Raw genomic sequence first — 15,706 nt, 5'->3', positions numbered from 1 at the left:
ATCTATCTCTCTGTCATCTATGTATGTACCTATGTATGTATCTATCGATCAATCATCTATTATCTATTTCTCTATCATCTATGTCTACCATCTATCTATGTATATCATCTATCTATCTATCATCTATCTACATTATTTATCTATCTATCATCCATCTACCTATCATCTATATCTATCTATCACCTATCTATCTATATCATCTATCCATCTATCATCTATCTATCTACCTCTCTGTGTATGTATCCTACCTCTTTTATCTATCTATCATCTATCCATCTATCATTATATCTATCTATCTTCTATATCTATCTATATCTATTTATCTATCATCTATCTATATCTATTTATCATCTATATCTATCTATATTTATATCTATCGTGTATATCTATCTATCCTTGTATCTATCATCTATCTATCTATCTATCTATCTATCTATCTATCTATCTATCTATCTATCTATCATCTATCAATCATCTATCAATCATCTATAAACGAGGCTCTCAACTGAAGGTGGCTCTGTCCCAGGAACAGGTGGCAATGTCTGAAGACACTGTCCCTGCTCACACTTGGCGGGAAGGTGCTGCCATCTAGTGGACAGACTCCAGGGCTGCAGCTCCTGCCAATCACCCGGCAGCCCCCACTCCCCGCCCCCTCGGACCCTCGGCCCCCCCGGAATGATCACTCCCAGATGTCACCAGTGCGGTTTCGGCCCGACTCCCTCCCCATCACCTCCCCATCGATCCACCTATAGGAATGCGCCCTTCCGTGTCCCCGCCCACCACCGCGCCCTCATGGGGCCCCTACTGCGCGCTCTTCGGGACCCCATCTCCGCGCTCTCAGGGACGCCCGTCTCCGCGCCCACGGGGACCCCCATCCCCGCGCTCTCAGGGACCCCCATCTCCGCGCCCTCAGGGACCCCCATCTCCGCGCCCTCAGGGACCCCCATCTCCGCGCTCCACCGCGCCATCCGGGACCCCCATCTCTGTGCCCCCACCGCGCTCTCAGGGACCCCCATCTCCGTGCCCACCGCGCCATCCGGGAACCCCCCCATCTCTGCGCCCCCACCGCGCCGTCAGGGACCCCTATCTCCGTGCCCCACCGCGCCCTCAGGGACCCCCATCTCCGTGCCCCACCGCGCCCTCAGGGACCCCTATCTCCGCGCCCCACCGCGCCCTCAGGGCCACCCCATCTCCGCACCCCACGGCGCCCACGGGGACCCCCATCTCTGCGCCCCCACCGCGCCCTCAGGGACCCCCATTTCCAGGCCCCCACCGTGCCCGCGGGGACCCTCCCTTGAGCCACAAAGACCCCCAACCCCGCGCCCCCACCGAGCCCTTAGGAATCCCCCCATCTCTGAGCCCCCACCGGGTCCGCGGGGACCCCCCAAATCGGCGCCCCAACCGAGCCGTTAGGGATCCCCCCATTTCCAAGCCCCCATTGGGCCCGCAGGACCCCACCCCTCTGCGCCCCCACTCATGGCCCACAAGGGACCCCGCGATGTGAAGATGTGGAGATGGGGGGAGACGTTCCCCCGCAGGCGCCCAGCTTTCATCCAACCAGCCCCGCGGGGGCGGGGCCTTAATGCGGAAGGGGTATGGGCGGAGCTTAGGAGGGGCGGGGCCTCTTAGGGGCGGGGCCAGGAAGATACCTGTTTGGAGCAGGGGGCGTGGTTCCGGCGGACATGGGCGGGGCTTTGTTGGCCTGTCTGCGATGGGCGGGGCCTGTAGGGGCGGGGCTTCGGCGCGTTGGGGCTCAGGTTTGCGGAGGGACGGGGTGTGGGCGGGGCCTTGTAGACGTGCCTCCTGTGGGCGGGGCTGACTCAAACGTTAGGGCGGGGTTCCGGCGGTGTGGGCGGGGCCGCGTTCGGAGTGGAGGTTTACGTGAGGCGGAAATGTGGGCGGGGCCTTTTACGTGCCTCTGGTGGGCGGGACCTTCCTAGACGCTGTGCCCCTCAGACCTGAAAGCGGAGATTTGTTGGGGGCGGGGCCTCGGTGGTGTGGGCGGGGCCGCATCCAGAACAGGGTTACGTAGGGGCGGGGCCTTGCTACGTGCCTCAGGTGGGCGGGGCCGTCTTAAAAGCGTCGCTGGGCAGGCATGGAGCGGGTTTACGTAGGGGCGGGGCCTCGGTGGTGTGGGCGGGGCCGCGTCCAGAGCGGGGGGGGGGGTTACGTAGAGGCGGGGCCTTGCGTACGTGCCTCAGGTGGGCGGGGCCGTCTTAAAAGCGCAGCGCGCGAGGCCGTCCGGGCGGCGTCCTGTGGTGGCCGGTGGCGTCCGGGGCTGCGGAGCCGGGACTGGTCGGGCCGCGGGAAGGGCCGGGCTCGGGGCGCGGGGATCCGGGCGCCATGGTCCTCTACCCGGTGATCCGGAAGCTGCGGCACCAGCGCGTGGTGCTGGCCAGCGCCTCCCCGCGCCGCCAGGAGATCCTCAGCAACGCGGTGAGCGCGGGGACGGGCCTGGGGCTGGGGGGCTGCGGCCGGGGCCGGGGGACCGGGGAGGGGGCCGGGGGTCTCCGGATGAGGCCTAGTGACCGGGAGCCGGTGGTCGGGGGCCCAGTGACCAGGGGGACCAGTTACCAGGGGACCCCGTGACCAGGGAACCCCCGGACCAGGGGGCCCAGTGACCAGGGAACCGAGTGACCAGGGAACCCCCGGACCAGGGGACCCCGTGACCAGGGGACCCCGTGACCAGGGGACCCAGTGACCAGGGAACCCTGTGACCAGTGGGCCCAGTGACCAGGGGGCCCAGTGACCAGGGGGCCCAGAGACCAGGGGGACCAGTGACCAGGGAACTCCGTGACCAGGGGACCCCGTGACCAGGGGGCCCGGGGACCAGGGGGCCCAGGGACCAGCGAGCCCAGTGACCAGGGGGCCCAGTGACCAGGGAACTCCGTGACCAGGGGACCCAGTGACCAGGGGGCTCAGGGACCAGGGGACCCCGTGACCAGGGGGCCCAGTGACCAGGGGACCCCGTGACCAGGGGGCCCAGTGACCAGGGGGCCCAGTGACCAGGGGGCCCAGGGACCAGGGGGACCAGTGACCAGGGGACCGAGTGACCAGGGGGCCCAGGGACCAGGGAACCCCGTGACCAGGGGGCCCAGTGACCAGGGGGCCGAGTGACCAGGGGGACCAGTGACCAGGGGGCCCAGGGACCAGGGGGACCAGTGACCAGGGGACCCCGTGACCAGGGGTCCCAGGGACCAGGGGACCCCGTGACCAGGGGGCCCAGGGACCAGGGGACCCCGTGACCAGGGGGCCCAGTGACCAGGGGGCCCAGTGACCAAGGGGGACCAGTGACCAGGGGGCCCAGTGACCAAGGGGGACCAGTGACCAGGGGGCCCAGTGACCAAGGGGGACCAGTGACCAGGGGACCCCGTGACCAAGGGGGACCAGTGACCAGGGGACCCCGTGACCAGGGGGCCCGGTGACCAGGGGACTCAGGGGTCAGGGGACCCAGTGACCAGGAGATCCAGGGACCAGCGGGCCCAGTGACCAGGGGGCCCAGTGACCAGGGGGCCCAGGGACCAGGAGATCCAGGGACCAGCGGGCCCAGTGACCAGGGGGCCCAGTGACCAGGGGGCCCAGGGACCAGGGGACTCAGGGACCAGGGGGCCCAGTGACCAGGGGGCCCAGGGACCAGGGGGACCAGTGACCAGGAAACCCCGTGACCAGGGGGCCCAGGGACAAGGGGGCCCAGTAACCAGGGGGCCCAGGGACCAGGGGGCCCGGTGACCAGGGGACTCGGGTCAGGGGGCCCAGGGACCAGGGGGACCAGTGACCAGGAAACCCCGTGACCAGGAGATCCAGGGACCAGGGGGCCCAGTGACCAGGGGGCCCATGGACCAGGGAACTCCGTGACCAGGGGGCCCAGGGACCAGCGAGCCCAGTGACCAGGGGGCCCAGGGACCAGGGAACCCCGTGACCAGGAGGGGGGTCCAGTGACCCCGAAGCCGCGTGACGGGAAACAGGGCCAAGGTCCCGGCCTGGTGACCGGGGTGGGGGCTGGTGGGTGGAGGTGTCCTGCACACGGTGTGAGGTCATGTCTTCAGGCTGAGTCCCCGACACCAGGGCTGTAGTGACCGGGGGTGGGGGGAGGTGGGGGGTGCAGGCCAGTGCCGGCCTCGGGGGTCCATGTCTGAGGGTGGGGGGTGCAGGGGTCTCTATGGCCCCGGGCCAGGCCTGGTGGCCCGGTGGCCCAGCACCTGCTGGCCGGGCGGCAGGCCAAGCCGGGCCGGTGAGCCAGCGCCAGGGGGACAGCGAGTTTATTGACCCTCGGGGTCAAGGCCCACGGCCCCTGCCCCCCGGGGTCCGTCTCCAGGGCCTGCCGCCTGCAGGGACTGCCTTGTTCGGGGGCAACATTAAAAAAGAGAGGGCCCTGGCTGGTGTGGCTCAGTGGATAGAGCGTCGGCCTGCAGACTGAAGGGTCCCGGGTTCGATTCCGCTCAAGGGCATGTGCCTTGGTGGCGGGCACATCCCCAGTGGGAGGTGTGCAGGAGGCAGCTGATGGATGTTTCTCTCTCATCGATGTTTCTAACTCTCTATCCCTCTCCCTTCCTCTCTGTAAAAAATCAATAAAATATATTTTAAAAAATAAAAAAGACATATGGGTTGCAGGCTCCATCCCCAGTGGGGGGCGTGCAGGAGGCAGCCGATCCATGATTCTCTCTCATCATGGATGTTTCTGTCTCTCTCTCCCTCTCCCTTCCTCTCTGAAATCAGTAAAAATACATTTTTTAAAAAAAGACATATTTTCCCTTCACACAGCTTTTTGAAAAATTTAATTTTATTTATTTTATTTTTTTAAATCATTCTTTATTGTTGAACGTATTACATATGTCCCCCTTTCCCCCATGGACCCTTATTTTATTATTTTATTTCATTGTTTTTATTTTATCTTATTTTGTTGCTTTTAAATTTTTTATTTTTTATTTTTATTTTATTATTTTTTTAAAATACATTTTATTGATTTTTTACAGAGAGGAAGGGAGAGGGATAGAGAGTTAGAAACATCGAGGAGAGAGAAACATTGATCAGCTCCCTCCTGCACGCCCCCTACTGGGGATGGAGCCCACAACCCGGGCCTGTGCTCCTGACTGCAATCGAACCAGGGACCCTTCAGACCGTAGGCCAAGGGTCCATCCACTGAGCCAAACTGGCTAGGGCTCATACAGCTTTTTTGTTTTATTTTATTTATTTATGTTCTTTTATCTTATTTTATCTCATTTTATTTATCTTATTTTATTTTATCTCATTTTATTTCTTTTATTTTATCTTATTTTATTTGATCTCATTTTATTTTATTTTATTTCTTACGGGAAGACTTATTTCCAGTCGCTTGGCCCCTGTGGGGGTGAGGCCCCGGCCTTGGGGACTCTCGGGGAGCCCTTTGACCCCGATCACCAGGGCGACCGGCAGCAGAGTCAATACCACCCCATGGCTTCTGTGTGACTGACCTGGACAGAGGTTTCCCGTCCAGGTCAGTGACCCGGCCCAGAGTGGGCAGTGGGTGCAAGTTCAGTGATGAGGAAGGGGGACCGTGCATGGCAAAGGCCACAGGTATGGGGACACTTCCCCACTCTGTCCCCTTGTCCTTGCATTCCTCAACCTCCCCCCCCATGTCCCCTTTTCTTTTTTAAAAAAAATATATTTTATTGACTTTTTACAGAGAGGAAGGGAGAGGGATAGAGAGTTAGAAACATCCATGAGAGAGAAACATCCATCAGCTGCCTCCTGCACACCTCCCACTGGGGATGTGCCCGCCACCAAGGTACATGCCCTTGACCGGAATCGAACCCGGGACCCTTCAGTCCGCAGTCCGACGCTCTAGCCACTGAGCCACACCGGTCAGGGCTCTTTTCTTTTTTTAAAAAAATATATTTTATTGACTTTTTACAGAGAGAAAGGGAGAGGGCTAGAGAGTTAGAAACATGGATGAGAGAAAAACATCCATCGGATGCCTCCTGCACGCCCCCACCTGGGTCTCGAGCCCGCAACCCCTGGCATGTGCCCTTGACCTCAATGGAACCCGGGACCCTTGAGTCTGCAGGCCGACGCTCTGTCCACTGAGCCACACCCACACCCCCTCTTCTCCGACTGCAGGGCCTGAGGTTCGAGGTGGTGCCCTCCCGGTTTAAGGAGAAGCTGAACAAAGCCTCGTTCCCCACCCCGTACGCCTATGCCATGGAGACCGCCAAGCAGAAGGCCCTGGATGTGGCCCAGAGGATGCACCAGGCAAGAGCGGGCTCGGCGTCGGCCGCCTCGGGGTCTCTGGTTGTGATGGGGGAGGGGGATTGGGGGAAGAGGACTCAGGCTCCATTTTATTTGTTATTATTATTGAAACTAGAGGCCCGGCGCGTGAAATTCGTGCATGGGTAGGGTCCCCAGGCCTGGCCGGTGGTCAGGGCCAATCAGGTTCCCCACCTCCCCGCCTCCCCGCCTCCTCCTTCCCTCGCTCCCTCAGCGCCCCAGAGCCGCTGCTGATCGCCCACCATGTTCCGCGCCGCCCCCTGGTGGTCAGCACACATCATAGCAAGCGAGCGAACTTCTTGTCTCCCCGGGCGAACTCCCAAGGGGACAATTTGCATATTAGCCTTTTATCATATAGGACAGGCGTCCTCAAACTGCGGCCCGCGGGCCACAGGCGGCCCGGCGAGGACATTGATCCGGCCCGCCGGGTGCCGCTGCCTGTCCTGCTTAGCAGCCGACGTGTCCCGGGCCCGCAGTGCGCCTAGGAATTTGTTCATAGTTTTTTTTTTTTAAACTATAGTCCGGCCCTCCAACGGTCTGAGGGACAGGGACCTGGCCCCCTGTTTAAAAAGTTTGAGGACCCATGATATAGGATACTTTGGTTAGGAGCATTTTATTTTATTTTTATTTTTATTTCTTAATACATTTTTATTGATGTCAGAGAGAGGAAGGGAGAGGGATGGAGAGATAGAAACATCCATGAGGAGAGAGAATCACGGATCGGCTGCCTCCTGCATGCCCCCTACTGAGGCAGATCGAGCCCGCAACCCGGGCATGTGCACTTGGCTGGAATCGAACCCAGAATCCTTTAGCCTGCAGGCCCAACTGGCTAGGGCTTATTTTTATTTTTTTAAATATATATGTATTTTAATTTATTTTTATTTTTATAAGATTTTACTTATTTATTTATTTATTTTGTTCATCCTCACCCAAGGATATTTTCCCATTGATCTTTAGGGAGAGTGGGAGAGAGAGGGAGAGACAGAGAGAAACATCGATGTGAGAGAGACATATCGATTGGTTGCCTCGGGCCCTTTGACCGGGAATCAAACCCGGGACCCTTTGGTCCGCAGGCTGGCACTCTATCCACTGAGCCACACCGGCCCGGGCTAATATATTTGTTTTGATTTCAGAGAGGAAGGGAAAGGAAGAGAGAGAGAGAAACATCCATGAGGAGAGAGAATCATGGATCGGCTGCCTCCTGCATGCCCCCTACTGGGGATGGAGTCTGCAACCTGGGCGTGTGCCCTTGACCGGGAATCGAACCTGGGACCCTTCAGTCTGCAGGCTGATACTCTATCCACTGAGCCACACCGGCTAGGGCTCAATCATTGATATTTCTCTCTCTTTCTCTCTCTCTCTGTCTCTCTGTCTCTCTCTCCCTCTCTCTCATTTCCTCTTTCTCTCCAATCAATAAAAACATATTTTAATAAAATAAAATAAAAATAGATGCCCTCTATACTATGCAATCAATGCAGTTTATTTATTGCTAAGTGTTGCCGTGTAGTAAACTATTACATTCCTGTAACACTTACGTACTTATCGATTCTTTTGCTACTTTGCACTAAGCTGTTATAATTAATATCACCGTATCCTATCCAATAAAGAGATAATATAGCCTGTCTGTTAGGTTGTTACTAGATAATATGCTACTGGGGTTAGTATTGTAATTGAGAGGACAGTAGCATTTACAATAAAGGGTTGCGATAGTTTGTTACTTTGTTACTATATAACATGCTATCGTAAGTAACAGTATCATTGATGGTAAAGAGTTAATATAAGCTGTCCATTTGCTACTACATAACATGCTTTTGTAGTTAATATAATAGTATCACTTACAATAAAGAATTAATGGCCCTCCCCTGGCTGGTTTGGCTCAGTGGATAGAGCGTCAGCCTGCGGGCTGAGCGGTCCCGGGTTCGATTCCCAGGCAGGCACGCGCCCTGATATGGGCTCCATTCCCAGTAGGGGGCGTGCGGGAGGTGGCCGAACAATGATTCTCTCTCATCACGGATGTTTCTATCTCTCTCTTCCTTCCTCTCTGGAATCAATAAAAATATTTAAAAAAAAGAAAAAGAATTAATGACCTTGGCCGGTTTGGCTCAGCAGAGAGAGCGGACCGAAGGGTCCCGGGTTCGATTCCAGTCAAGGGCACGCACCTCGGCTGCAGGCTCCTCCCAGGATCGGGCCCCGGTTGGGGGCGCGTGCAGAAGGAAACCCATTGATGTGTCTCTCTCACATCGATGTTTCTCTCTGTCTCTCCCTCTCTCTTCTACTCTCTCTAAAAATCAATGGGAAAATATCCTTGTGTGAGGATTAAAAAAAAAAAAAAAAAGTTAAAAAAATACACCAGTATCATTTACAATGAAAAATGTAGCTTATTTATTACCGTATATTACTTTCTAACATACCATTGTAATTAATAGTGTCATTTATATGATACAGATTATGAATTAGGTTGTTACTGTACCATAAGCCATTGTAGTGAAAACACAGCAACATTACATAGAACTGATGTCACTGGTCTACTACTATGTATTACTATGCAATATCCTATTATCCTATATAATAAAAGCCTAATATGCTAAGTGTCCGGTCGTCCGTTCAACCAATCAGAGCGTCATATGCTAATGATATACTAAGGCCGCTTAACTGCTCGCTATGACGTGCACTGACCACCAGGGGGCAGACACTCCAACCGGTAGGTTAGCTTCCTGCTGGGGTCCGGCAGATCAGGACTGAGCGAGACAGGCCGGACACGCCCTGGAGCCCTTCTGCGTCCCTCCCCACCCCGATCATGCACCAGTGGGGTCCCTCAGCCTGGCCTATGCCCTCGCACAATCCGGGACCCCTCGGCGGATGTCGGAGAGCCGGTTTCGGCCAAATCCCGCAGGCCAGGCCAAGGGACCCCACGGGTGCATGAATTCATGCACCGGGCCTCTAGTAATGAATATAATATAATATGGAATTCATGTAGCTTATCACTATCTGTTATAATACTATCCTATTGCAATTACTGTAATAAATGCATTATAGTTAGTGCTGTACGTCCTCGTATAAATGAATGCATATTTTTAAAAATATGTTTTCATTCATTTCAGAGAGAGGAAGGAAGAGAGAGAGAGAAACATCCATGATGAGAGAGAATCATCGACTGTCTGCCTCCTGCACGCCCCCTACTGGGGATCGAGCTCGCAACCTGGGCCTGTGCCCTTGACCGGGAATCGAACCCTGACCTCCTGGTTCATAGGTCGACGCTCAACCACTGAGCCACGCTGGCTGGGTGACATGAATTGTTTTTAAAGCTGAGTTTGGGCCTAGCCGGTGTGGCTCCGTGGATAGAGCATCAGCCTGCAGACCAAAGGGTCCCGGGTTCGATTCCGGTCAAGGGCACGCACCTGGGTTGTAAGCTCCTCCCCGGCCCGGGCCCTGGTTGGGGCGCGTGCAGGAGGCCACCCATCGACGTGTTTCTCTCCCGTGGATGTTTCTCTCTGGCTCTCCCTCTCTCTCCCACTGTGTTTCCAAAAATCAATGGACGAGTGTCCTCGGGTGGGGATTAAAAAAAATAAAAACAGAACGAAGCCGAGTCTGTGTTTCTCGCAGAAAGACCTCCGGGCCCCCGACATCGTCATCGGAGCCGACACCATCGTGGTGAGTCCCATTCCTGGCCGCCCTCCGTGGCTTTTCACGACCCGGCTCACCCAGGCGGGCGAGGGCGGCCCTCCTCCCGGCTCGTGGCCACGTCACACCGTCCCCACCTCCGGCTTGTCTTCACGCGGCTTCTCCCTCAGTGGGAACCGGTGCCCAAATTTCCCTTTTTTTTTTTTTTTTTTTGTTAATCCTCACCCAAGGATATTTTTTCCATTGATTTTTAGACCGAGTGGGAGGGAAAGCAAGACAGAGGAGAGAGAGAAACATCCATCAGGAGAGAGGACCATGGACCGGCTGCCTCCTGCACGCGCCCTCCTGGGGATGGAGCCCACAACCGGGGCATGTGACCTTGACCGGGAATCGAACTGTGACCTCCTGGTTCCTAGGTTGACGCTCATCCACTGAGCCACGCCGGCCGGGCTCACCTTGAATTTTATTTTATTTATTTTTTTGTTAATCCTCAACTGGGCATATTTTCCCATTGATTTTTATTTTATTTATTTAATTTTATTTATTTAATTTTATTTACTTTATTTTATTTAATTTTATTTAATTTACTTTATTTAATTTTATGTACTTTATTATTTTATTTAATTTTATTTATTTAATTTTATTTACTTTATTTTATTTAACTTTATTTACTTTATTTTATTTAAGTTTATTTACTTTATTTTATTTTATTTCATTTACTTTATTTTATTTTATTTTATTATTATTATTATTTTTTTCCCATTGATATTCAGAGAGAGGAAGAGGCAGGGAAGAACAGAGAAATATCGATGTGAGAGAAACACATCGATGGTTTGCCTCCCACATGAGCCCCAACCGGGGGGATCGAGCCTGCAACCGAGGCACGTGCCCTTGACCGGAATCGAACCCGGGACCCTTCGGTCCGCAGGCCGACGCTCTAGCCACTGAGCCACACCGGCCAGGGCTCCGTTGATTTTCAGGGAAAGTGGGCGAAAAGGCAGAAGAGAGACACATCCATTGGTTGCTTCCCTGCCGGGGATGGAGCCCGCAACCGGGGCATGTGCCCTGGACCGGGAATCGACCCGTGAGCTCCCGGTTCACAGGTCGGTGCTCCGGCCCTGGGCCCCCGTGAATTTTAAAAGGAAAGTGCACCGAGGGGACGGGGCAGCCCTCACAGGCCCGACCGGCGGGTGCGCACGCCCGTCCCCCCCGTTTCTCTTGCAGACGCTGCAGGGGCTGATCCTGGAGAAGCCGGTGGACAAGCAGGATGCCTACAGCATGCTGTCCAGGTGGGTGCCATGGCGACCGCCTCCCGGGGACCAGCCCGCCTCGCATGGAGCCAGGGACCGGGGTAGGAGGGGCTGGGGCCCTTGCGGGGTCCCCGGGAGGGTGGACCCAGCACCCTTGAGCGGAGCTGTGTTCGTTCCAGCCAAATGGGGCTGGAGCCGGGGTCCGTTGTCCATGACCTTGACCTCCGGTCCCTCCTTCCTCCCTCCCCGTGCCGCCTCCCCCTGACCGGCCCCTCCACAGCCCAGCTCAGATCCCAAGAGAGCAAATCGACGGATGCTCAGAAATAGCCAGCTCAGGCCCCGGCCGGTGTGGCTCAGTGGGTAGAGCGTCGGCCTGCGGACGGAAGGGTCCCGGGTTCGATTCCGGTCAAGGGCATGGACCTTGGTGGCGGGCACATCCCCAGGTGGGGGGCGTGCAGGAGGCAGCTGATGGATGTTTCTCTCTCATCGATGTTTCTAACTCTCTCTCCCTCTCCCTTCCTCTCTGTAAAAAATCAATAAAATATATTTTTAAAAAAATAAAAGAAATAGCCTGCTCAGGGCTGCCCCCAATCTGGGTCCCTCTTCCACGGCCCCCCACCCTGCTGATGCTGGGGGTCCCTGTGCTCCCTGCTAACCGGAACCAGTGACCCCACACCTGTGTCCCCCGGCAGCTGTCTCTCTCCCGCTTTTTTTTTTTTAGTATCTTTTACCATTTTTATTACTTTTATTTTTTATTTCATTTTATTTTTAAATATATGTTTATTGATTTCAGAGAGGAAGAGAGAGGGAGAGAGAGAGAGAAACATCCATGAGGAGAGAGAATCACGGATCGGCTGCCTCCTGCACGCCCCCTCCTGGGGTTCGAGTCCACAACCTGGGCATGTGCCCTTGACCGGAATTGAACCCCGGATCCTTAAGTCCACAGGCCAACGCTCTATCCACTGAGCCAAACCGGCTACGGCTTATTTTTTTACATGCAATAAACATTACTATTTCAAGAAAAACGATTTTAAGTCTAATAATGTTAATGCAATAAACATTACTATTTCAAGAATAACCGTTTTTACGATAATAATGCTACATGCAATAAACATTAATATTTTAAGAAAAACGATTTTAAGTATAATAGTATTAATTCAGTAAATAACATTTCAAGGAAAAACCTGATTTTAATTATAATATTACATGCAATAAACATTAATATTTCAAGAAAAAAAAGATTTTAAATATGATAATATTACCAAAACTGTACTAACAGTATAATATCACAAAAGTTAAAAGAAGTATTAAAAATGTCTAAATAACAGGATTCTATTAAAATCTGAAATATTTTTTTTTCTTTACTATTTTTATTGATTTCAGTAAAAAAAGACAGAAACATCAATGATGAGCCCTAGCTGGTGTGGCTCAGTGGATAGAGCGCCGGCCTGCAGACTGAAGGGTCCCGGGTTCGATTCCCGGCCAAGGGCACATGCCCGGGTTGCAGGCTCGATCCCCAGGAGGGGGCGTGCGGGAGGCAGCCGATCCATGATTCTCTCTCCTCATGGTTGTTTCTCTCTCTCCCCCTTCTTTGAAATCAGTAAAGAAATAATATATTTAAAAAAAAAAAGAAGTAGCCAGCTGTGAGCTGCCCCGTCTGGGTCCTCCCTGCATGGCCCCCACACCCCACTGATGTTGGGGTCCCCATGCTCCCCGTTAACTGGCCACTGAGTCCTGTATGTGACATCCCACGGTTGTCCCTCCCGCTCGAAGACTGACCAGCCCACACCTGCAGCCCCTTGCACCTCTCTCTCTTTTTATTTTTATTTTTATTTTTATTTTTTTATATTGATTTTGGAGAAGAAGAGAGAGAGGGAGAGAAACATCCATGAGGAGAGAGAATCATGGACCGGCTGCCTCCTGCACGCCCCCTCCTGGGGATCCAGCCCAGAACCCGGGTACGTGCCCTGACCGGGAATCGAACCTGGGACCCTTCGGCCCCAAGGCCAGTGCTCTGTCCACTGAGCCAAATCAGCTTGATTTTTATTTTATTTTTTTTTAGAGTGAGTGAAAGGGAGGGGGAGAGAGAAAAACATGGATGCGAGAGAGACACACGGATTGGCTGCCTCCTGCACGCGCCTGGCCTGAGGCCAGGGATCAAGCCCGCAACCCCGGGTACATGCTCTGGACCGGGAATCGAACCCGGGACCCTTCGGTCCAAGGGCCGGCGCTCCACCCACCGAGCCACACGGTCGTGTCTTGCAGGTTGAACGGGAAGGAACACAGTGTCTTCACAGGCGTCACCATCATCCGCTGCACCTACGAAGGTACCGGCCGGCTCCCACCCCCCCATCCCCCCCCAGGCTCACGGCGGGGCCTGGGGTCTCTCGGTGACCAGGGCCCGGGGGGTGGGCAGCTCGGCCACGAGTCCCCCCACCAGGGCCCCGGGACCCCTGGATCTCAGACTTCCGGCCTCTCCCAGCGCCTGGGGCTCCAGGCGTCCTGGGCTGGTGGCCGCCTCCCTCCCTCCTTCCCTCCCTCCCTCCCTCCCTCCCTCCCTCCCTCCTTCCCTCCCTCCCTCCCTCCCTCCTTCCCTCCTTCCCTCCCTCCCTCCCTCCTTCCCTCCCTCCCTCCCTCCCTCCCTTTCTCCCTCCCTCCCTCCCTCCCTCCCTTTCTCCCTCCCTCCCTCCCTCCCTCCTTCCCTCCCTCCCTTTCTCCCTCCCTCCTTCCCTCCCTCCCTCCCTCCCTCCCTTTCTCCCTCCCTCCCTCCCTCCCTCCCTTTCTCCCTCCCTCCCTCCCTCCCTCCTTCCCTCCCTCCCTTTCTCCCTCCCTCCTTCCCTCCCTCCCTTTCTCCCTCCCTCCCTCCTTCCCTCCCTCCTTCCCTCCCTCCCTCCCTCCCTCCTTCCCTCCCTCCCTCCCTCCCTCCCTCCCTCCCTCCCTCCCTTCCTCCATCCCTCCCTCCTTCTCTCCCTGCCTCCCTCCCTCCCTCCCTCCCTCCCTCCCTCCCATCTCTGCCTCCATCCATCCTCACGTGGCTTCTCCTCTGTGTCTGCGTCTCCTCGTCTGTGTCTGACAAGGACCCTGTCCTTGGAGGGAGGGTCCCCCTGGCCCAGGACGACCTCGTCTCCCACCCTTCGCTCCATCCCCTCTGCAAAGACCCCGTTTCCAAATGGGGCTCACCCGCAGGCTCCGGGGGGACGTGAACTTGGAGGGGGACGTCAGTCACGCCAGGACAGTGGCTCCGGGGGGGGCTCTCCTATGTCGGGGGACCCCCACAGGCGGCCCCTGTGCCTGGGGCTGTTCTAACCCCACAGCCCAGGGCTGTTGACCCTGGAAATGCCACTCCACGAATGATCACAGCAAAGCACAGGCCCCCCTCGGCCGGCGTGCCTGCCGGCTGCAGCTCTTCGCCTCTCAGCTCATTTTGTTGGTGTGTTTCCTCTCATTTTCTTCCTTTTTTTAAAAAAATATTCTTTTTAAATTGATGTCAGAGAGGGAGAGGGAGAGAGAGAAACATCCATGATGAGAATCATGGACCGGCTGCCTCCTGCACGCCCACCTACTGGGGATGGAGCCCACAACCCGGGCATGTGCCCTTGACCGGGAATCGAACCCGGGACCCTTCAGTCTGCAGGCCGGCGCTCTATCCACTGAGCCACACCAGCTAGGTCTGAGTTTATGTTTTTAAACATATTTTTTAAAATACGTGTTTTGTTTTGTTTTTGTTTTTGTTTTTAATATATTTTATTGATTTTTTACAGAGAGGAAGGGAAAGGGATAGAGAGATAGAAACATCGATGAGAGAGAAACATCCATCAGCTGCCTCCTGCACACCTCCCACTGGGGATGTGCCCGCAACCAAGGTACATGCCCTTGACCGGAATCGAACCCGGGACCCTTCAGTCCACAGGCCGACGCTCTATCCACTGAGCCAAACCGGTTTCGGCTGTTTTCTTTTTATAATATTATTTTTATTGATTTCAGGGAGGAAGGGAGAGGAGAGAGAGAGAGAGAGAGAGAGAGAGAGAGTGAGAAACATCCATGAGGAGAGAGAATCATGGATCGGCTGCCTCCTGCACGCCCCCTAGTGGTTGGGGATGGAGCCCACATCCCGGGCATGTGCTCTTGACCGGGAATCGAACCCTGACCTCCTGGTTCATAGGTCGATGCTCAACCCCTGAGCCACGCCATCCGGGCTGTTTCCTCTCGTTTTCTTTTAATCTTTCCCTCGTCTGCATTGAACCTTTTTCTCCACATTCCCGATCCGCATCTGAACTGCACGCGTCGCTGGGGCAACGTCCCCCCGAGAGGCGGCGACACAAACGCGGGGACGGGGAGGCGACGCGTGTCCGGACGGTGGGCCTCTTGTCCCCGCAGACAGCCGGCTGGACATGGAGATCTCGGAATTCTACGAGGAGACGCTGGTCAAGTTCTCGCAGCTGTCAGAGGAGCTGCTGTGGGAATACATCCACAGCGGGGAGCCCATGTGAGTGTCTGCGTCGGGGCCTGGCCGGGGGCTGCCCTCACTCCCCACGGCTCAGGCTCAGGGACAGAGCCCACACCCACCTGCCTCTTTTCTTCTTGGATTTAGG

At 55.3% G+C, this 15,706-nt stretch overlaps 2 protein-coding genes across 4 annotated transcripts in view; both read left to right on the top strand.

The window, feature by feature from the left end:
* The window catches only part of DHRSX (dehydrogenase/reductase X-linked), a 259,390-nt gene that overhangs the window by 149,511 nt on the left and 94,173 nt on the right, over positions 1 to 15,706 (top strand). The window lies entirely within an intron of this gene.
* The window catches only part of ASMTL (acetylserotonin O-methyltransferase like), a 29,352-nt gene continuing 15,872 nt past the window's right edge, over positions 2,227 to 15,706 (top strand). For all 3 annotated transcript variants that reach the window (XR_013959802.1, XM_080653377.1, XM_080653378.1), the window contains exons 1-6: positions 2,227 to 2,436; positions 6,097 to 6,228; positions 9,847 to 9,894; positions 11,089 to 11,153; positions 13,380 to 13,441; positions 15,492 to 15,600. Coding sequence is in view for 2 of the 3 variants with exons in the window: in XM_080653377.1 (XP_080509503.1) it covers positions 2,344 to 2,436; positions 6,097 to 6,228; positions 9,847 to 9,894; positions 11,089 to 11,153; positions 13,380 to 13,441; positions 15,492 to 15,600 (509 nt within the window). In the remaining variant the exon portion in view is untranslated. The remainder of the gene's footprint in view (positions 2,437 to 6,096; positions 6,229 to 9,846; positions 9,895 to 11,088; positions 11,154 to 13,379; positions 13,442 to 15,491; positions 15,601 to 15,706) is intronic.

The sequence above is a fragment of the Plecotus auritus genome (assembly GCF_963455305.1).
Source record: "Plecotus auritus genome assembly, chromosome: X".
Lineage (NCBI taxonomy): Eukaryota > Metazoa > Chordata > Mammalia > Chiroptera > Vespertilionidae > Plecotus > Plecotus auritus.
Note: the sequence above shows the minus strand (reverse complement) of the source record. Positions and strands in the feature narration are given on the sequence as shown.